Source organism: Oncorhynchus clarkii, chromosome 6, assembly GCF_045791955.1.
Source record: "Oncorhynchus clarkii lewisi isolate Uvic-CL-2024 chromosome 6, UVic_Ocla_1.0, whole genome shotgun sequence".
Taxonomy (NCBI): domain Eukaryota; kingdom Metazoa; phylum Chordata; class Actinopteri; order Salmoniformes; family Salmonidae; genus Oncorhynchus; species Oncorhynchus clarkii.
The window spans coordinates 72,995,277-73,018,247 of NC_092152.1; the positions used below are offsets into that span (position 1 = coordinate 72,995,277).

The 22,971-nt window shown below is 43.7% G+C and overlaps 1 protein-coding gene across 1 annotated transcript; it reads left to right on the forward strand.

Annotated features, from left to right (window-relative positions):
- Positions 1 to 206: 206 nt before the first annotated feature.
- On the forward strand, positions 207 to 22,894 carry LOC139411588 (threonine--tRNA ligase 1, cytoplasmic-like). Its single transcript, XM_071158140.1, has 19 exons — positions 207 to 536; positions 3,447 to 3,536; positions 3,714 to 3,901; positions 4,149 to 4,272; positions 4,361 to 4,485; positions 4,636 to 4,753; positions 4,916 to 4,980; positions 6,290 to 6,368; positions 6,474 to 6,620; positions 9,765 to 9,863; positions 10,089 to 10,255; positions 10,824 to 10,986; positions 17,658 to 17,795; positions 17,921 to 17,998; positions 18,218 to 18,318; positions 18,798 to 18,902; positions 19,120 to 19,192; positions 21,679 to 21,793; positions 22,024 to 22,894. The coding sequence occupies exons 1-19, from the start codon at positions 207 to 209 to the stop codon at positions 22,170 to 22,172; spliced, it is 2,454 nt and encodes an 817-aa protein (XP_071014241.1). The 3' UTR covers positions 22,173 to 22,894.
- Positions 22,895 to 22,971: the final 77 nt, after the last annotated feature.

Consider the following 22,971-nt stretch of genomic DNA (forward strand, 5'->3'; position numbering starts at 1 on the left):
AAGACAACCTCACGTTTATTGAAATAGTAATCAGTCATTGCTACAGTAAAACTCTTACTATGTATGTGGCTTTTACAATTGCAGCATCAAGCCGACATTAACGGACTATTCTAAATGTGAAAGTTACAACACAAAACTAAAGCGCAAAGAGGGCGCTGTGACTCCATTCCCTGTTGATGGCAGGAAGACTCTATTCCCAGTTGCTGATGAAAGCGAATAGTAATTTAAAGATGGCGGAGTGCATGGCAGCACGTTTGACCGCGCAAGAGGAGCAGATAGAGCTCCTCACTCGGGAATTTAGCCTCCTACGAGACGGGTTAAATGGTGGTCCAGAGGTCGCCAGCATTCTCGCCAGTTCTCCGGAGTTGGAGAGTTTACGGAGCGAGAATGAGAAGCTCAAATTTCGTCTCGTGCACCTCCGCCGGGGTCTCCAGGAAGAGCTCGCCCTGGAGGGACAGGGCAAGGGGGGCACAAACAAAGGCCAGGAGAAGACAGGGAAACAACAACCAAAGAACCGCAATTATGATAATAATAAGGTAGCTAGCTACCTTAGTGCATGTCAATTGTGTGGTTGTATGTGGCCTGTAGCGTGCTGTCCTAGTCCAACCAGTAGTTGCCTAGGGAGCATATAGTGGTTACTAGATAGTGCAGATCGGGGGTAGGCGGAGACATTATCCAGCATCTGCCAGATAATAATACGGTCGTCACTAACTTCCATGGCCACAAAGTAAGTCATGATTATGTCTAAACCCCGACCATTTATACAATGAGTCTTTTTAAAAACGACCACCCCCTCATCACTGTCAAACGCTCCCTAAAACACTAATGCGAGAAGGATATTGACCTCATCCCGTCAGTAGAGGATGCCTGGTCATTCTTTAAAAGTAATTTCCTCACCATCTTAAATAAGCATGCCCCTTTCAAAAAATTTAGAACTAAGAACAGATATAGCCCTTCGTTCACTCCAGACCTGACTGCCCTCGACCAGCACAAAAACATCCTGTGGCGGACTGCACTAGCATCGAATAGTCCCCGCGATATGCAACTTGTCAGGAAAGCAAAGGCTAGCTTTTTCAAACAGAAATGTGCATCCTGTAGCACAAATTCCCAAAAGTTTTGGGACACAGTAAAGTCCCATGGAGAATAAGAGCACCTCCTCCCAGCTGCCCACTGCACTGAGGCTAGGAAACACTTTCACCACCGATAAATCCACGATAAACAAGAATTTCAATAAGCATTTCTCTATGGCTGGCCATGCTTTCCTTCTGGCTTCCCCAACCCTGGCCAACAGCTCTGCACCCCCCGCAGCTACATGCCCAAGCCTCCAGCTTCTCCTTCACCCAAATCCAGATAGCAGATGTTCTGAAAGAGCTGCAAAATCTGGACCTGTACAAATCAGCTGGGCTAGATAATCTGGACCTTCTCTTTCTAAAATTATCCACCGCCATTGTTGCAACCCCTATTACCAGTCTGTTCAACCTCTCTTTCGTATTGTCCGAGATTCCTAAAGATTGGAAAGCTGCCACAGTCATCCTCCTCTTCAAAGGGGGTGACACTCTAGACCCAAACTGTTAGACGTATATCCATCCTGCCTTGCCTTTCTAAAGTCTTCGAAAGCCAAGTTAACAAACAGATCACTGATCACACATTTAGAATCCCACCGTCCCTTCTCCGCTGTGCAATCCGGTTTCAGAGCTGGTCACGGGTGCACCTCAGCCACGCTCAAGGTACTAAACGATATAACTGCCATCGATAAAATACAGTATTGTGCAGCCGTCTTCATCGACCTGGCCAAGGCTTTTGACTCTGTCAATCACCGTATTCGTATTGGCAGACTCAACAGCCTTAGTTTCTCAAATGACTGCCTCGCCTGGTTCACCAACTACTTATCTGATAGAGTTCAGTGTGTCAAATTGGAGGGCCTGTTGTCCGGACCTCTGGCAGTCTCTATGGGGGAACCACAGGGTTCAATTCTCGGGCCGACTCTTTTCCCTATATATTAACGATGTCGCTCTTGCTGTGGGTGATTCCTTGATCCACCTCTACGCATTCTGTATACATCTGGCTCTTCTTTGGGCACCGTGTTAACTAACCTCCAGACGAGCTTCTATGCCATACAACACTACTTCCGTGGCCTCCAACTGCTCTTAAACGCTAGTAAAACTAAATGCATGCTCTTCAACCGATCGCTGCCCGCACCCGCCCGACTAGCATCACTACTCTGGACGGTTCTGACTTAGAATATGTGGACAACTACAAATACCTAGGTGTCTGGCTAGACTGTAAACTCTCCTTCCAGACTCATATTAAGCATCTCCAATCCAAAATAAAATCTAGAATTGGCTTCCTATTTCGCACAAAGCATCCTTCACTCACGCTGCCAAACACCCTAGTTATACTGACTATCCTACTGATCCTAGACTTTGGCGATGTTATTTACAAAATAGCCTCCAACATTCTACTCAGCAAATTGGATGCAATCTATCACGGTGTCATCCGTTTTGTCACCAAAGCCCCATATACCACCCACCACTGCGACTTGTATGCTCTCGTCGGCTGGCCCTCGCTACATATTTGTCGTCAGACCCACTGGCTCCAGGTCGTCTATAAGTCTTTGCTAGGTTAAGCTCTGCCTTATCTCAGCTCACTGGTCACCATAACAACACCCACCCGCAGCACGCGCTCCAGCAGGTACATCTCACTGGTCATCCCCAAAGCCAGCACCTCCTTTGGCCACCTTTCCTTCCAGTTCTCTGCTGCCAATGACTGGAACGAATTGCAAAAATCTCTGAAGTTGGAGACTTATCTCCCTCACTAACTTTAAGAATCAGCTATCTGGGCAGCTTACCGATCGCTGCAGCTGTACACAGCCCATCTGTAAATAGCCCATCCAACTACTTACCTCATCCCCATATTGTTTTTATTTACTATTTTTTCTCTTTTGCACACCAGTATTTCTACTTGCACATCAATCACTCCAGTGTTCATTTGCTAAATTGTAATTGCTTCACTACTGTGGCCTATTTATTGGCTTACCTCCTTACTCCATTTGCACACACTGTATATAGATTTTTCTATTGTTATTGACTGTACTTTTGTTTATCCCATGTGTAACTCTGTTTTTTGTCTCACTGCTTTGCTTTGTCTTGGCCAAGTTGCAGTTATAAATGAGAACTTGTTCTCAACTGGCCTACCTGGTTAAATAAAGGTGAAATGTAAAAAATGATTTTAGACCTAACCACGCTGCCAACCTTTTGCCTAACCCTCCCCTGCCCCTGGTCTCGAAATAGGTTGACAGCTCGGTGTGTAGTCCACTGAACATGCTTATGGAACATCATATGGCTATAAGACAACAGTTATTTATTGTGGTTTACACTAAGTAGAATGTCAATAACAATATTTTGTTCACATATAAACCAAACCTTTGAATTTACACATCTGTGCAGGCAGCAACTCATGAGACTAAACCTGTTGTTGATAAGGAGAAGCCAGAGAACAACAAGAAGGCGGCACAGGGAGGGGTTGGTGGCAGAGAGGTAATGATTAGGAACATTACCTTCCTAAGGTCCAATATCCCATACATCTATTCTAGAAGTCCCATGCATGCAATCAAGCGCTCCTTCAAAGTTGTGCAATATCCTTACCAATACCCAAATAATTTCCCCCAGTTTCTTTCCCTAAGTTCCTATAAATCACCATGTTACTCTTTCCAGCTGAAACCTTGGCCTGGCTACATCTCGGAGCGCATGCAGCTGTATGAGGAGCTGAAAAAGGAGAGCGATGCCCTGCTGGCCAGGAGAGCTGCAGACAGCCAGCCCATCACTGTGGAGCTGCCAGATGGATGCAGGGTGGAGGGTCAGGCCTGGGTCACTACCCCCTACCAGCTGGCCTGTGGCATCAGGTGAGGGATCTGGAGCTTATCTTGGACCATAATATCCTTGTCCCATATATTTTTGTGCTGTGCAGTCAAGTCCTATGGCCATTGTCATTGCAAAAACATTCATAGAAGTTGGCAGCATAGACAAATCTGGGACAAGGAGGATCATGATGTTACTGGGAGACATCAGTTGCACCCTTCTGTCTTTGCCATTGTTTGTAGCAACACATGAGAACTATGTGGTGATGGTGGTATATCGTATTTCTCTCAGTCAGGGCTTAGCTGACAATGCAGTGATTTCTCGGGTGAACGGGGACCTGTGGGACCTGGATAGACCTCTGGAGAAGAGCTGCTCACTGGAGATCCTGCGCTTTGACAATGACGATGCCCAGGCTGTGAGTATAATGTGCCCTCTGGGCTATCATACTCTCTATAGTCTTTGTTCTTGGAGGTCGTAACAGATGTTTCCGCTCCTTGTTTCAGGTGTACTGGCATTCCAGTGCTCACATCCTTGGTGAGGCCATGGAGCGTTTCTATGGAGGCTGTCTGTGTTATGGACCACCCATTGAGAATGGCTTCTACTATGACATGTTCCTCGATGGACCCCAGTAAGCATCTATCATTGTTAAGAAAAAAAGGCTTTCAGTCTCCTTTATAAAGTAATGAGCAGAAATGATACAGAGCTGGTGTAGTGAGTAACCTATGACAGGTGTGTTGTTACTGAGGGTTCTGTTTGACCTGTGTCCTGTCCTGGCCAGGGGTGTGTCGAGTACAGAGTTTGAGTACCTGGAGGCGCTGTGCAAGTCTGTGGTGAAGGAGAAACAGCCCTTCGAGAGGCTGGAGGTCAGCAAGGAGACCCTACTGAAGATGTTCAAGGTGAGAGGAGAGGATCTCTACACTACATTGGCACCTCTCCACCCTCTGGTGAAAGATTGTAGCTCGATTATATTATGTTTTATAGATGTTTCTTGTTTGTGAGTAGATCAGCAGCAATTGGTATTTATTTTTTTCCCAATCTGTTTGCGTACATATTTTCAGTACAACAAATTCAAGTGTCGCATTCTGAATGAGAAAGTCACCACACCCACTACAACAGTCTACAGGTAAGCAGCTCATGATGTTTAGTTGTAAATCACAGAATATTATTTGGTGTACAGCAAATATTCAGAAGACTGGTTTAACATGTTGGTGAATTTGAAGAACAGAAATAGGACTGCACTCCGGTAAATTAATTTAAAATTAAATTTTTATCACTGCACAAACGTTTCGGGTATGAGCCCTTCAGCGTGCAAGGCAATAGCAATCAATGTCACACCAACAAGACCACACAGGTGGGCATAATTATCAATTCAGCCAATATTGTCCCAATCAAGAGATCCAGCAGAGGGAGCTTTCGGGGAAACGTGACGATCAAATATAGATCTATAGACACACAATACAAACACATGATGTCATTACCTAAATATTTGGCATATTTATAACCTACTACAAAAAAAGCAAGAAAAAGACCATTCCTCATTAAGGCCTGCTGGGGCAAGAGTGGCCAAGCGGTCTATCCAATATGTCTCTCATTGGAGAGGTAATTGATCCCTATCTCCTCCCCTACGTGGCACTTTCACCAATTCAATGCCTATATAATGTAATACACTTAGTACATGATTATTGCTGTTGAAATTTCTGGCAACAGGTAATTATTTTTCCATCATGGTTTCGAATGGAGCTCTTATGCTCACATATCATTGTCTTAAGTTCCTGTTTGGTCTTACCCACAACATTAAAGTCACAGGAACACACTTAAGTAGTATTACAACATATTTTGTGTGACATGATATTCTACCTCAAACCTTTATCCTCCCACTCGAATGGGGATGGATAAGAGTTCCCTCTGATCATGGCATAACAGTGGACAGTTGTGACAAGGAAACTGCCATCAGGAATGATGAAATGCAATGCTTTTCTTATTAGGCAAATCTGACTGTACTAAATAATCCCTTTCAATTTGAGTGTCTCTTATAGCAAGACCTCGGGAGAGATTCAAACGCTTTACCAAAGCTGGGGTCGCTGTGTCATGTGCCAATGTCTATTAACCACTTCCTTAATCGACCTTGAAATGGGACTGAAGGTCAACACAAAAGCTAAGAGGGAGGAGAGGGATTCCTTTGACGTGGTTGCAATAATGCATTCCACTCAGCTTGTCTTACACTCAAGGCAATTGTCCAATAATTATTCTTTATACCCTCTTGTTTTGAATCATTCACATAAATCTTTGGAATGTACATCAAATGTCCTAATCGGTCACAAATGCGAAGGATTAGGCTTTCATATATTATGGTAAAAAAATGTATTTATGAATTTGAAGACCCTCACTGGTCCATGCCCTGCTAAAATTAGTTTTTTTTTTTACTGTTTTAGATGTGGGCCTCTGATTGACCTGTGTCGTGGGCCCCATGTAAGACACACAGGAAAGATTAAAGCCTTGAAGATCTACAAGGTATGTGAGGTGATGCACACACAGACTACAATATTCAATCATTTCCTAAGCTGAAAAACAGTGTCACAGTATCTCCTCTCCGCTCCTTTCTTGTAATATCGACAGAACTCTTCTACGTACTGGGAGGGCCGTTCGGAAATGGAGACCCTGCAGCGTATCTACGGCATCTCCTTCCCAGACTCCAAGATGCTGAAAGAGTGGGAACGCTTCCAGGAGGAGGCTAGGAACAGAGACCATCGGAAGATTGGAAAGGTTAGTCCTCACTGTGGGGGGGTCACTTGACTGAGGAAGACTATTTAATATAATGATATATGTTCATATATACTGAACACAAATATAAATGCAACATGTAACAATTTCAAAGTTTTTGTTGAATTACATTTCATATAAGGAAATCGGTCAATTGAAATAAATGAATTATGCCCTAATCTATGGATTTTACATGACTGGGCAGGGGTGCAGCCATGGGTGTGACTAGGAGGGCAGGGGTGCAGCCATGGGTGTGACTAGGAGGGCAGGGGTGCAGCCATGGGTGTGACTAGGAGGGCAGGGGTGCAGCCATGGGTGTGACTAGGAGGGCAGGGGTGCAGCCATGGGTGTGACTAGGAGGGCAGGGGCGCAGCCATGGGTGTGACTAGGAGGGCAGGGGTGCAGCCATGGGTGTGACTAGGAGGGCAGGGGTGCAGCCATGGGTGTGACTAGGAGGGCAGGGGCGCAGCCATGGGTGTGACTAGGAGGGCAGGGGCGCAGCCATGGGTGTGACTAGGAGGGCAGGGGTGCAGCCATGGGTGTGACTAGGAGGGCAGGGGTGCAGCCATGGGTGTGACTAGGAGGGCAGGGGTGCAGCCATGGGTGTGACTAGGAGGGCAGGGGTGCAGCCATGGGTGTGACTAGGAGGGCAGGGGTGCAGCCATGGGTGTGACTAGGAGGGCAGGGGTGCAGCCATGGGTGTGACTAGGAGGGCAGGGGTGCAGCCATGGGTGTGACTAGGAGGGCAGGGGTGCAGCCATGGGTGTGACTAGGAGGGCAGGGGTGCAGCCATGGGTGTGACTAGGAGGGCAGGGGTGCAGCCATGGGTGTGACTAGGAGGGCAGGGGTGCAGCCATGGGTGTGACTAGGAGGGCAGGGGTGCAGCCATGGGTGTGACTAGGAGGGCAGGGGTGCAGCCATGGGTGTGACTAGGAGGGCAGGGGTGCAGCCATGGGTGTGACTAGGAGGGCAGGGGTGCAGCCATGGGTGTGACTAGGAGGGCAGGGGTGCAGCCATGGGTGTGACTAGGAGGGCAGAGGTCCACCTTTTTCTTTTCTTTTTTCCCACAAAAGGGCTTCATTACAGACATACTTTTTGGGGATCTTTTTAATGTACTTTTATTCAAAGTGAGTTACAGAAATGCCAACATTGAAAGTGACAAATCACTCTAATTTACTTTGTATTTTACAAACCGACCTAAAGGCGCCAGCAAGCTTAAGTTCGCCTGGTGGCAAACCTTCGCTTGGAAAACGAGAAAAAGTGGAAATAAACTCAGCAAAAAAAGAAACGTCCTCTTACTATCAACTGTGTTTATTTTCAGCAAACTTAACGTGTAAATAGTTGTATGAACATAAGATTCAACAACTGAGACAAACTGAACAAGTTCCACAGACATGTGACTAACAGAAATGGAACACTAACAGAAATGGAATAATATGTCCCTGAACAAAAGGGGGGGGGGGGGGGTGGTTAAAATCAAAAGTAACAGTCAGTATCTGGTGTGGCCACCTATGCATTAAGTACTGCAGTGAATCTCCTCCTCATAGACTGCACCAGATTTGCCAGTTCTTGCTGTGAGATGTTACACCACTCTTCCACCAAGGTACCTGCAAGTTCCCAGACATTTCTGGGGGGAATGACCCTAGCACTCACCCTCTGATCCAACAGGTCCCAGACATGCACAATGGGATTGAGATCCGGGCTCTTCGCTGGCCATGGCAGAACACTGACATTCCTGTCTTGCAGGAAATCACGCACAGAATGAGCAGTATGGCTGGTGGCATTGTCATGCTGGAGGGTCATGTCAGGATGAGCCTGCAGGAAGGGTACCATATGAGGGAGGAGGATGTCTTCCCTGTAACGCACAGCGTGGAGATTGCCTGCAATGACAACAAGCTCAGTCCGATGATGCTGTGACACACTGCCCCAGACCATGACGGACCCCCCCACCTCCAAATCGATCCCGCTCCAGAGTACAGGCCTCGGTGTAACGCTCATTCCTTCAAGGATTAATGCGAATCCGACCATCACCCCTGGTGAGACAAAACCGCGACTCGTCAGTGAAGAGCACTTTTTGCCAGTCCTGTCTGGTCCAGCGGTGGGTTTGTGCCCATAGACGACGTTGTTAGGCGTCTCACAGTACGGACATTGCAATTTATTTCCCTGGCCGCATCTGCAGTCCTTATGCCTCCTTCCAGCATGCCTAAGGCATGTTCACGCAGATGAGCAGGGACCCTGGGCATCTTTCTTTTGGTGTTTTTCAGAGTCCGTAGAAAGGTCTCTTTTGAGACTCAGTAGCTAGTATACACTTCCTCAAAATAGTCAGAATTAATCTAAGAAAACTCAAGAAATCTGTTATTCATTTTAACGTTTTTGCCGAGGAGATCTTAGTCGCGTAATTTTACATCTAACTTAGATGCTTGGTGCAGTATTTCCAATTAAGAAATGTGCATGAAAACTAGTCTCTAGTTGAATATCAAATAATTTATTGAAGAATCCCTAAAGTTGACCACTCATGGACGAAGGGGCATATACTTCGGCTTCCGAAGTTCGGCTGGTCTCAAAAAAATGTTGTGCCCAAACAGCCGAAAAAACCCTTACCGAAGTCCAAAACGAAGAAAACATCATAATGTCTTCATAATATATGCACAAACTCTTCAGAACTTTGGACTAGGAAGTATGCGGACGCTTTAAGCACTGCATGCTTACTGTGTGTCTAACTGCATGATGTATCAGTGAGTCACACTATGTGAGCTCCAGCTGGTCCTCAGGCAGGCTTGATCTATCCTCCCTGCGGGAGAGACAGATGGCAGCAACCCCACGGCCCGGCCACAACTGATTACAACACAACACTGATCTCTCTATTAAACCATGGACTCGCTGCTTTTATTTTCATTGTTGTTATCCAGGGGGACAAAGTCTAAAGTAATTTTTAAACATGTTACTCCTATGATGGTGTGATCCTTTTCATTTAGAAGTTGAAGGTTTAGAAGTAGAGGACATGTCTGTGGGTGTCGTTCATGGACAGATTTGCTGTCGTTTGATTTAACTTCTTCCCCACAGAGAGGATGAGCTGCCTCACTATCTGTAACTGTCAATTTGTGAAGTCTTTAAGCTTCCTCTCTGTATGTCTCTACTGTACAACAGGAGCAGGAACTGTTTTTTTTCCATGACCTGAGCCCTGGCAGCTGCTTCTTCCTCCCGCGTGGAGCCTACCTATACAACACACTCACTGACTTCATCAGGGTAAGATGAGACCAACCAGCCTCAACCACCTACATCTAATCACAGCCAAAAGGCAGAGAAGCAATCTGTCCATCTTCTGCCAATATACAACAATACCCACCTGTAGAATTCACAATTACAGCATGATCATGGACTACTTTGGTTCTTTATAACCATAGTAACCGAAAGGATGCTGAAGTTAAGTACCACTCAGTCTTGCTGTGATCTGGCGAATGTACTTTGCAGGAGGAATACTGTAGAAGAGGTTTCCAGGAGGTGGCCTCTCCTAACATCTATAACAGTAAGCTGTGGGAGACTTCAGGCCACTGGCAGCACTACAGCGACAACATGTTCTCCTTCCCAGTGGAGCAGGACGTCTTTGCACTGAAGCCCATGAACTGTCCTGGACACTGGTAGGTACATTGGTTTGTTATTTGGCCGATTTCCCAGACACGTTTTAAGACTGGTCCTGGACTAAAAACCAACTCCTTGGCCTTGTAGTTAGTGTCCATCCGCCCTGAGGTTGGGAGTTTAATCCCCGGCCAAGTTATACCAAAAACGGTAAAAATGGGACCCAATGTGTCTGCTTGGAACTCAGCATTAGGAGATAGATTGGGGGTAAGGCCCTGCAATAGACTAGCGTCCTCTACGGGGGGTGTACTTCTACATCAAGCTGCTTCATGCTGCAGAAACAGGAGATGCAAGGCTACTTGATTACTTACTAGACTAAAAACCATGCTCAATGGAGAATATCCACTGAAATGACTTTACTCCAAGACTAGGCTTAACCTTTGTCTGGGAAACTGGCCCTCCCTATATGTTATTGGTTAATATGAAGGTATGATGGCTTATAAGGAAGGGACTTTCAAAGCATTTATGTAACCTTAACTACTCCCACTGCTTCAACTGCATATCTTCTCATCCATCACCCTCTTTTTCCGTCCACCTTCTCCTGGATCCTCCCATCCTTTTCTTTCTCAGTCTGATGTTCAGCCACAGACCTCGGTCATGGAGGGAGCTGCCTCTGAGACTGGCTGATTTCGGGGTGCTCCATAGGAATGAGCTATCAGGGACACTGACCGGCCTTACGAGGGTGCGCCGCTTCCAACAGGATGACGCTCACATCTTCTGCACCATGGAACAGGTACAGTTGAAGTCGGAAGTATACATACACCTTAGCCAAAAACTCAGTTTTTCAGAATTCCTGACATTTAATCCTAACAATTTCCCTTTTTAGGTCAGTTAGGATCACCACTTTATTTTAAGAATGTGAAATGTCAGAATAATAGTAGAGGGAATTATTTATTTCAGGTTTTATTTCTTTCATCACATTCCCAGTGGGTCAGAAGTTTACTTACACTCAATTAGTATTTGGTAGCATTGCCTTTAAATGGTTTAACTTCGGTCAAACGTTTCAGGTAGCCTTCCACAAGCTTCCCACAATAAATTGGGAGAATTTTGGCTCATTCCTCCCGACAGAGCTGTTGGAACTGAATCAGGTTTGTAGGCCTCCTTGCTCGTACACGCTTTTTCAGTTCTGCCCACAACTTTACTATAGGATTGAGGTCAGGGCTTTGTGATGGCCACTCCAATACCTTAACTTTGTTGTCCTTAAGCCATTTTGCCACAACTTTGGAAGTATGCATGGGGTCATTGTCCATTTGGAAGACACATTTGCGATCAAGCTTTAACTTCCTGACTAATGTCTTGAGATGTTGCTTCAGTATATACACTGCTCAAAAAAATAAAGGGAACACTTAAACAACACAATGTAACTCCAAGTCAATCACACTTCTGTGAAATCAAACTGTCCACTTAGGAAGCAACACTGATTGACAATAAATTTCACATGCTGTTGTGCAAATGGAATAGACAACAGGTGGAAATTATAGGCAATTAGCAAGACACCCCCAATAAAGGAGTGGTTCTGCAGGTGGGGGACCACAGACCGCTTCTCAGTTCCTATGCTTCCTGGCTGATGTTTTGGTCACGTTTGAATGCTGGCGGTGCTTTCACTCTAGTGGTAGCATGAGACAGAGTCTACAACCCACACAAGTGGCTCAGGTAGTGCAGCTCATCCAGGATGGCACATCAATGCGAGCTGTGGCAAGAAGGTTTGCTGTGTCTGTCAGCGTAGTGTCCAGAGCATGGAGGCGCTACCAGGAGACAGGCCAGTACATCAGGAGACGTGGAGGAGGCCGTAGGAGGGCAACAACCCAGCAGCAGGACCGCTACCTCCGCCTTTGTGCAAGGAGGAGCAGGAGGAGCACTGCCAGAGCCCTGCAAAATGACCTCCAGCAGGCCACAAATGTGCATGTGTCTGCTCAAACGGTCAGAAACAGACTCCATGAGGGTGGTATGAGGGCCCGACGTCCACAGGTGGGGGTTGTGCTTGCAGCCCAACACCGTGCAGGACGTTTTGCATTTGCCAGAGAACACCAAGATTGGCAAATTCGCCACTGGCGCCCTGTGCTTTTCACAGATGAAAGCAGGTTCACACTGAGCACATGTGACAGTCTGGAGACACCGTGGAGAACGTTCTGCTGCCTGCAACATCCTCCAGCATGACCGGTTTGGCAGTGGGTCAGTCATGGTGTGGGGTGGCATTTCTTTGGGGGGCTGCACAGCCCTCCATGTGCTCACCAGAGGTAGCCTGACTGCCATTAGGTACCGAGATGAGATCCTCAGACCCCTTGTGAGACCATATGCTGGTGCGGTTGGCCCTGGGTTCCTCCTAATGCAAGACAATGCTAGACCTCATATGGCTGGAGTGTGTCAGCAGTTCCTGCAAGAGGAAGGTATTGATGCTATGGACTGGCCCGCCCGTTCCCCAGACCTGAATCCAATTGAGCACATCTGGGACATCATGTCTCGCTCCATCCACCAACGCCACGTTGCACCACAGACTGTCCAGGAGTTGGCGGATGCTTTAGTCCAGGTCTGGGAGGAGATCCCTCAGGAGACCATCCGCCACCTCATCAGGAGCATGCCCAGGCGTTGTAGGGAGGTCATACAGGCACGTGGCCACACACACTACTGAGCCTCATTTTGACTTGTTTTAAGGACATTACATCAAAGTTGGATCAGCCTGTAGTGTGGTTTTCCACTTTCATTTTGAGTGTGACTCCAAATCCAGACCTCCATGGGTTGATACATTTGATTTCCATTGATAATTTTTGTGTGATTTTGTTGTCAGCACATTCAACTATGTAAAGAAAATAATATTTAATACTCCTTACTATTTAAAGAGAATGTCCCCTCTCTGATACAAAAACTCAAGGCAAACATAATATTTTGGAGAACTCTCCCAATTTCTCTGCTCGGAAGAATTAATGCCATTAAAATGGTCTTCCTCCCACAACTGCTCTACCTATATCAGAACATCCCAGTATTCATACCTAAATCCTTTCATAAACAACTGGACTCAATTATAAATCCTTTCATCTGGGATTATAAAACACACAGGATAGGTAAAAAACACTGTTGTAAATCCAAGATGGAAGGAGGATTGTCTCTCCCAAATTTTATATTTTATTACTGGGCCGCTAACCTCCGCGTTGTTACGTTTCTGCTGGATGACGCACTTCCGTCATCCAGCTGGCTTAGTATGGAGCGTGAGGACGGTCACCCCTTCTCTATTGGCGCTGTGATTTTGTCGCCTGCCAATCTGGAGATGTCACTTTATTGTAACAATCCTATTATACATAGCACAGTCCGAATCTGGAAGCAAATTAAAGTCCACTTTGAGCTTAGACCAATGTCATTCATGCTCCCTGTCGCCAGGAATCCCTCCTTTGCCCCTTCTAACCTTGATAACACCTTTGAGCGATGGGGAGAGTTGGGGATAAGTACTATAGGGGATTTATACATAGAAGGGACCTTTGCTTCCTTTGAGTTGCTGAGGGAAACTTATAATCTTCCCAGAAGTAATTTTTTCAGATACCTACAAATTAGAGACTACGTTAGAAAACACCTCCCAACATTTGGGAATGCTAAACCTTCCATGTTTGACGGATGCATAAAAATATGCCCCACCTCACGTAAACTGATATCGCGTCTATATGATGCTTTTCAATCTGTTAGCACACCTTCTACAGATGCCATCAAGGCAAAATGGGAGGAAGAACTAGGGACTGACATCTCGGTGGCAGACTGGGAAGAGAGCTTGGAGTATATCCACACATGCTCCATTAATTCCAGACTTCGTCTCATACAATTCAAGGTATTACACAGATTACACTATTCCAAAACTAAACTGCATAGGATATTTCCTGACACATCACCTACATGTGATAAATGTCAGTACACTACTCCACTGCTTTGCCCTATGCTCTAGCTTGCATGGTTATTGGTGTGGAATTTTTGGGATAGTCTCTGAAGTTTTGAAAACTTCAATAGATCCAGACCCGCTTCTGATAAACCTGGGAGTATCTGAGTCCCTAATCGGATTAACCAACCCCCAAAAACAACTAATCTCTTACGGTCTCATTTCGGCAAAAAAGCTAATCTTTTTGTTTTGGAAAAGGAGGGAAGCGCCCTCTACCAAATTATGGCTCAGTGAATTGGCAAACACTGTACACTTAGAAGGAATTAGATATATTCTGAACAATAAATGATCAACATTTGATCAAATCTGGCAGCCTTTCCTCTCCTACCTGGACGAGTCGGCGCTGTGAATTTGTACTTATTAACGCACTCTCAATTGTAATATTTTAATCTACCTTTGGGCAGCATGTGCTGGCCCTTTGCACCCAGAACTCTGGGTCTTGTTGTTCCTGTATGCTCTTTTATGTTTAGATAATAATTGTATTGTATACCTACCTATACACCATTCTTGTGTGTGTTTAATAAAATATATTTGAAACAGAAGAAAATAATATTTCATTCATTCATATCTAGGATGTGTTATTTTAGTGTTCCCTTTATTTTTTTGAGCAGTGTATATACAGTGCCTTGCGAAAGTATTCGGCCCCCTTGAACTTTGCGACCTTTTGCCACATTTCAGGCTTCAAACATAAAGATATAAAACTGTATTTTTTTGTGAAGAATCAACAACAAGTGGGACACAATCATGAAGTGGAACGACATTTATTGGATATTTCAAACTTTTTTAACAAATCAAAAACTGAAAAATTGGGCGTGCAAAATTATTCAGCCCCCTTAAGTTAATACTTTGTAGCGCCACCTTTTGCTGCGATTACAGCTGTAAGTCGCTTGGGGTATGTCTCTATCAGTTTTGCACATCGAGAGACTGACATTTTTTCCCATTCCTCCTTGCAAAACAGCTCAAGCTCAGTGAGGTTGGATGGAGAGCATTTGTGAACAGCAGTTTTCAGTTCTTTCCACAGATTCTCGATTGGATTCAGGTCTGGAATTTGACTTGGCCATTCTAACACCTGGATATGTTTATTTTTGAACCATTCCATTGTAGATTTTGCTTTATGTTTTGGATCATTGTCTTGTTGGAAGACAAATCTCCGTCCCAGTCTCAGGTCTTTTGCAGACTCCATCAGGTTTTCTTCCAGAATGGTCCTGTATTTGGCTCCATCCATCTTCCCATCAATGTTAACCATCTTCCCTGTCCCTGCTGAAGAAAAGCAGGCCCAAACCATGATGCTGCCACCACCATGTTTGACAGTGGGTATGGTGTGTTCAGGGTGATGAGCTGTGTTGCTTTTACGCCAAACATAACGTTTTGCATTGTTGCCAAAAAGTTCAATTTTGGTTTCATCTGACCAGAGCACCTTCTTCCACATGTTTGGTGTGTCTCCCAGGTGGCTTGTGGCAAACTTTAAACTACACTTTTTATGGATATCTTTAAGAAATGGCTTTCTTCTTGCCACTCTTCCATAAAGGCCAGATTTGTGCAATATACGACTGATTGTTGTCCTATGGACAGAGTCTCCCACCTCAGCTGTAGATCTCTGCAGTTCATCCAGAGTGATCATGGGCCTCTTGGCTGCATCTCTGATCAGTCTTCTCCCTGTATGAGCTGAAAGTTTAGAGGGACGGCCAGGTCTTGGTAGATTTGCAGTGGTCTGATACTCCTTCCATTTCAATATTATCGCTTGCACAGTGCTCCTTGGGATGTTTAAAGCTTGGGAAATCTTTTTGTATCCAAAACTTTAAACTTCTTCACAACAGTATCTCGGACCTGCCTGGTGTGTTCCTTGTTCTTCATGATGCTCTCTGCGCTTTTGACGGACCTCTGAGACTATCACAGTGCAGGTGCATTTATACGGAGACTTGATTACACACAGGTGGATTGTATTTATCATCATTAGTCATTTAGGTCAACATTGGATCATTCAGAGATCCTCACTGAACTTCTGGAGAGAGTTTGCTGCACTGAAAGTAAAGGGGCTGAATAATTTTGCACACCCAATTTTTCAGTTTTTGATTTGTTAAAAAAGTTTGAAATATCCAATAAATGTCATTCCACTTCATGATTGTGTCCCACTTGTTGTTGATTCTTCACAAAAAAATACAGTTTTATATCTTTATGTTTGAAGCCTGAAATGTGGCAAAAGGTTGCAAAGTTCAAGGGGGCTGAATACTTTCGCAAGGCACTGTACATAATTTGTCTCCCTCATGATGCCATCTATTTTGTGAAGTGCACCAGTCCCTCCTGCAGCAAAACACCCCCACAACATGATGCTGCCATCTCTGTGCTTCACGGTTGGGATGGGTGTTCTTCAGCTTGCAAGCCTCCCCCTTTTTCCTCCAAACATAACGATGGTCATTATGGCCAAACAGTTCTATTTTTGTTTCATCAGACCAGAGGACATTTCTCCAAAAATATGATCTTTGTCCCCATGTGCAGTTGCAAACCATAGTCTGGTTTTTTTATGGCGATTTTGGAGCAGTGGCTTCTTCCTTGCTGAGCGGCCTTTCGGCTTATGTCGATATAGGACTCGTTTTACTGTGGATATAGATACTTTTGTACCTGTTTCCTCCAGCATCTTCACAAGGTCCTTTGCTGTTGTTCTGGGATTGATTTGCACTTTTCTCACCAAAGTACGTTCATCTCTAGGAGACAGAACGCGTCTCCTTCCTGAGCAGTATGGTGGCTGCGTGGTCCCATAGTGTTTATACTTGCGTACTATTGTTTGTACAGATGAACGTGGTACCTTCAGGCATTTGGAAATTGCTCCCAAGGATGAACCAGACTTGTGGAGGTCTACAATTTTTTTTCTGAGGTCTTGGCTGATTTCTTCAGATTTTCCCATGATGTCAAGCAAAGAGGCACTGAGTTTGAAGGTAGGCCTTAAAATACATCTACTGGTACACCTCCAACTGACTCAAATGATGTCATTTAGTCTATCAGAAGCTTCTAAAACCATGACATCTTCTGGAATTTTCCAAGGTGTTTAAAAGCACAGTCAACTTAGTGTATGTAAACTTTTGACCCACTGGAATTGTGATACAGTGAATAATCTGTCTGTAAACAGTAGTTGGAAAAATGACATGTCATGTAAAAAGTAGAGGTCCTACCCGACTTGCCAAAACTATAGTTGACAACAAGAAATTTGTGGAGTGGTTGAAAAATGAGTTTTAATGACTCCAACCTAAGTATATGTAAACTTCCGATTTCAACTGTAGGTGACCAGACCAGCTATGGCTATTGAAGAGGAACATCTTATTAAAGTAGCTAGGTACCAGGGTTGGGGTCAACTTCAAATCGGGAAGTAAATGGACATTTCTGTTCCAATTTTCCTTATTTCTTCATGAAATGGAATTGACACCAACCCTGCTGGGTACTTAACCTCCTCGCCATTCAGATGACCCTCTGTATTCCCTTTATCTTTCTTGCAGATTGAGTCTGAGATGAAGGGCTGTCTGGACTTCCTCCGCTGTGTCTATGATGTCTTTGGCTTCTCTTTCCAGCTGCACCTTTCAACCCGTCCAGAGAAGTACCTAGGAGACATCGCTGTCTGGAACCAGGCTGAGAAGGTCAAATTAAATATGCGTGTCCATGAAATATTCCTGAAATGTCACATAAAGAAATATAATTTAAAGGAAGAATGCCCCAGGATGTATTTTGAAATGTATGTTAATTGATTCCCTCTGTTTAAAAGCAACTGGAGAACAGCCTGAATGAGTTTGGGGAACCATGGAAACTAAACCAAGGAGACGGTGCTTTCTATGGGCCCAAGGTTTGTATTACAGCAGCTGATATTTCCTTGCTGTATATTTTCTTCACCCCTTCAATTAAATAAGGTCTAGAATTCTCAGGAAATCAATTTAATTAAAGGTTTGTACTTATTATAGCCATGGATATTTCCCTGATAGATATTGCATTTCCCCTTCAATTAAATAAGGTCTAAAACTCCCAGGGAGGAAAACCATGTAATACTTTTCTTGTGCCATTTCAGATTGACATTAAGATCAAAGATGCTATTGGCCGGTATCATCAATGTGCAACCATTCAGCTGGACTTCCAGCTTCCCATCCGCTTTAACCTGACCTTTGTGGGGTGAGTGAGTCACCTAATCAAACTAGTCGTGACACAATGCTGAGTCTGTATCCTGTTATAGGAAGCAAGATTAGTCATTAATCCCTCCTTCAGTATGAGTTCTCACCTGAACACTTTGTACTAGAAAGTGGACTTAAAAGTCCTTTAAATAATTCAATTTAAAGTTGGATTTTTAATGAGGTAGAAAACATTATGAAGCTCTATAAACAACTGTATAAATTGTATTCAAAAGGGTTAAAAAATAATAATTATCTCAATGAGGTTAGTCTCATCGAGAACTTTTATTTTTATTTTTTTACCCTTTATCTCGATGAGACTAACCTCATTGAGATAATTATTATTTTTTAACCTTTTTGAATATAATTTATATAGTTGTTTATAGAGCTAAAGGTAGAATAAATAATGGTTAAATACATAGTTGTAATTGAGCATGAAGTGGTGCTGTGACTGATATTGATGTTGAGTCCTGTGACATGTAGGAAGGACGGGGATGACAAAGGGAAGCCGGTCATCATCCACCGGGCCATTCTGGGCTCTGTGGAGAGGATGATAGCCATTCTCACTGAGAACTACGCTGGGAAATGGTGAGTAGCAAAGAGGACCAATTAATTTGTTGTGTTACATAAGATGCAATCAGACTGGAAAATCAGTCATGTATAAATATGTTTTTCTGCTCTTAAATGTCTTAATTGTGTGTGTGTGTGTGTGTGTGTGTGTGTGTGTGTGTGTGTGTGTGTGTGTGTGTGTATATATAGTGTTCTGATTTGCTACTTATCCAGCCATATTGTGTTTCTTCTCCAGGCCCCTCTGGCTGTCCCCACGTCAGGTGATGTTTGTGCCTGTCAACCCTACCTGTGAAGAATATGCCAAGAGGGTAACCCTAGCCTTCTATTTCCAAAACTTGTCTTCCTTTCATATTTCTACAGTTTATGATCAGGGCCGGATTAAGAAATCATAGGCCTTCCCCCTTCCCGGCACATCATTTTCCGTACACAAATCTGTGTACCAAGATGCAAATTCAATGCGTGGTAAATTTACTGTTGACGAAAAAGCCTCTTTATAATAAAGCCATAATAACATTTGTCTTGTGGCATAGGCTACAGTTGAGCAGAGGCATTTTTAGGATTTCCACACGCAGTGAATTTGTTTTTATCAGGGTCCAAAACAAATCTGCCTTTTACATGACGGAAGACATTAGCTGAATCTTTTTAAATAGCACACAACTGACCAAAATGAGTGGCTACTCTGATTGACAAACTGAGATCAATCTGGTCTTGAATTCAAACAAACAATAACCCAGGCCAATGAAGCGACACGCAGGTTGTACAATATTAGGAGGAAATATATACATACATACAATATATATAATAGGCTACAGTCGGCTACTAAATAAAATGTCCAGTGGCACAGTGACTCAACTAATGATGTTTAAACCATAAGCTACACCATAAGCTACTCACGGTGATAGGCTATTGCCACGACGAGCACATCGGCTCTCTCAAGATAAGCTACTTTTAAAAACAGTGGTGTTGTTCGCAAAAAATTAGGAGTTTTTGAGAACAATTTCCTTCTATTGGTTCTACAGACAGATTAGTTTTCACTATTCGGCAGTAAGCAAACTGTACATTTTTCCTGCAATTGTATTTAGAAATTTGCAAAAGGCAAACCGACAACTGCAACCAACCATAGAAATATAATCCATAGATGGCAGTTCCCATTAGTCAGGACTGGCATCCATTGCTAGTGTACCAATGAGTTTAACAGTCAAATTGCAGGGTATGAGGTTACAAACCCCTTCTATGGATTATATGTCTATGGCCACAATGCGAAAAGCTGTATATTTGGTGCGCATGCTGCCCAAACTGTAGCCTTCCTGACTGTAAGCACACCGGTAAATGCCCAAATAAAGGAAACACTTGAGTAAGTATATAATAGTATATGTTATGATGTGGGGTACAGTTTATTGGCATGGTTTAGGTCCACTTGTTAAATCTATGCCACGGCGCATTGTAGCTGTTCTGTCAGCTTGTGGTGGCCCAACACACTTTTAAAACACTTTGTTGGCGTTTCCTTTATTTTGGCAGATGTATGTACATGTGATAAAAATAAATCCAGTTATTTTTTAAACTATTGATCCTCTATGGCTAAATTATGCTCTGTGGTGTATTTTTAAACATTGAGAGCGGTTCCTGTGGTTGGATACAAAAATTACCTACACTGAACAAAAATATAAACTCAACTATTTAAAAGATTTTACTGAATTACAGATCATATAAAGTAAGGATATCAGTAAAATTCAAATGAATTCATTAGGCCCTAATCTATGGATTTCACATGACTGGGAATACATATATGTACATATACATATATATGGGTCACAGATAGCTTAAAAAAAAAAAAAAAGTAGGGGCGTAGATAAGGGAACCTCCATTTGCCTCATACATTACGACACATCTCCTTCGCATAATCAGGCTGTTGATTGTGGCCTGTGGAATGTTGTCCCAATCCTCTTCAATGGCTGTGTGAAGTTGCTGGATATTGGCAGGAACTGGAACACACTGTTGTACATGTCGATCCAGAGCATCCCAAACATGCTCAATGGGTGAGTATGCAGGCCATGGAAGGCCTTTTATTGTCCCCGCACAAGGTGCACCTGTGTAATGATCATGCTGTTTAATCAGCTTCTGTCAGGTTGATCAATTATCTTGGGAAATGAGAAATGCTCACTAACAGGGACGTAACAAATTTGTGCACAAAATTTGAGAGAAATATGCTTTTTGTGCGTATAGAAAATGTATTTTATTTCGGCTCATGAAACATGGGACCAACACTTTACATGTTGCGTTATATTTTTGTTCAGTGTAATATTATTTCTTTTTTTTGCCTCTTACGGGCTTGGGCACGGCCCTGACTCACACAATTGACCAGTCACATTTATTTATGCAGTTACCCAATAAAGGCAGGGTCCCCCAGTTACTCACATGGGCCCCTTACCTCCTCTCCTTCCCCATCTGATGATTAGCAGAGCGGCAGCAGCAGGCTGTCAACACTCATTGAGAGCGGGCTGAGTGGGAGTCCTATTGTGGTTGGCGGTTGCAGCATACATTTTTTGTATAATATGTATTGTATTTTTGTTTTTTGTAAAAAAAAACATATATTTGCCTCCTCTTGGGCCCCCCATGGGCCTGGGCCAAGGGGCTTCTGCCCTGAATTAAGATGGCCCTGTTCATGATGCTGCACATTCATCATTCCGTTCATCATGATATTAACCTATGTCTGTTGGCAGTTCCATTTTATCAGTTCATCTTCCAGTAATTTTTTATGAATTCGTATTTAATGAGTGGTTATTCTGTCCTTCAGATGTGTAAACAGTTTGTGGAGGCCGGATTCATGGCAGACGCTGATCTCGACTCCAGTTGCCTCTTAAACAAGAAGATCCGCAACGCCCAGTTAGCCCAGTACAACTTCATCCTGGGTAAGAAGGATTACTATAGTAGATTATTTTTTTTGGGCCATTCATATATTCATGACTTTTACTGTCACAATGTTTGCTAGTATCGAATTTTCTCAGCTGCCAAAAACATGATTGTACTCATCACTACAGAAATGTTGTTGTTGAAAATGTGAGTGTGTTAGGGCAGCTGTGTTTGCTGTGATTTGGCAGTGTGGGGACTGTGAGCTACTTTGTGCTTTGTGTCTTGGCAGTGGTCGGTGAGAAAGAGAAGCTGACTAACAGCGTGAACGTACGTACGAGGGACAACAAGGTTCATGGAGAGCTGTCTGTCTCTGAGGTGCTGGCTCGCCTGACCCTGTTGAAAGAGTCACGCTGCCGGAACGCTGAGGAGGAGTTCTGAGGAGAGAGGGTGACCACATGGTTCCCAGAAGACAAAATGTTTTATGCCAGATAGTTTTCTCTGTCAACAATAGAAGAACAAAAGGGACATGTTTATGTGAATGCAAGAGGTCTGTGTGGAAAGGATAGAAATGGAAAGGGGTAGATTAAATGTATTGACATGTTTGAAAAAATATAATTTTCTAATCAACTGACAGACCCTTTCTGTATTTGGAGTAGTTGAATATGTATGTTTCTTTGATTGTCGAATCAATTTGAAAGAATAGTGTCAGGAAGTGAGAAACAATATTGTTGATAATGTATTTGGTACAGTAGTGCAGGGTTTCTTCAAACTAGGTCCTAAGGCCCCCCCTGGTTTCCCATTTAGTTTGTTGCCCTAGCACCACACAGCTGATTCAAATAATCAAAGCTTTTTGATAAGTTGGTTATTTGAATCAGCTGTGTAGTGCTAAGGAAAAAAACAAAACATGCACCCATGGGGGGCCCCCAGCACCGAGTTTGGGAAACCCTGCAGTAGTGTATGAAAAACCATGCAAGAACATTTTTTTTACACTAATCTGAAGGATAGAATGTGGATGAAGGAAGATGTCATGAGAATTGAGGGTTGAGGTTTGAGGTTAAGCCAAGTAAAACACTTTTGGGAAATATTAAATAAAATCATGAAGTAGCTCTGTCCTCTTGTTGGATTGTGTCTTGGAATAAAATATTGTGCCTCCCCTTTTATTATTTTATTGTTCATTGGAGATGCAAGTAACTTTTTTCATTTGACAAAAAAACTACTTTGACCCTCTTGAGGTCTC

Bases quoted from the DNA above. Each gene is read 5' to 3' on its own strand.
- LOC139411588 (XM_071158140.1), top strand. From the start codon at position 207: ATGAAAGCGAATAGTAATTTAAAGATGGCGGAGTGCATGGCAGCACGT. The intron at 4,273-4,360 runs GTGAGTATAATG...TCCTTGTTTCAG, and splicing joins ACAATGACGATGCCCAGGCT to GTGTACTGGCATTCCAGTGC. The intron at 4,754-4,915 runs GTGAGAGGAGAG...ACATATTTTCAG, and splicing joins CCCTACTGAAGATGTTCAAG to TACAACAAATTCAAGTGTCG.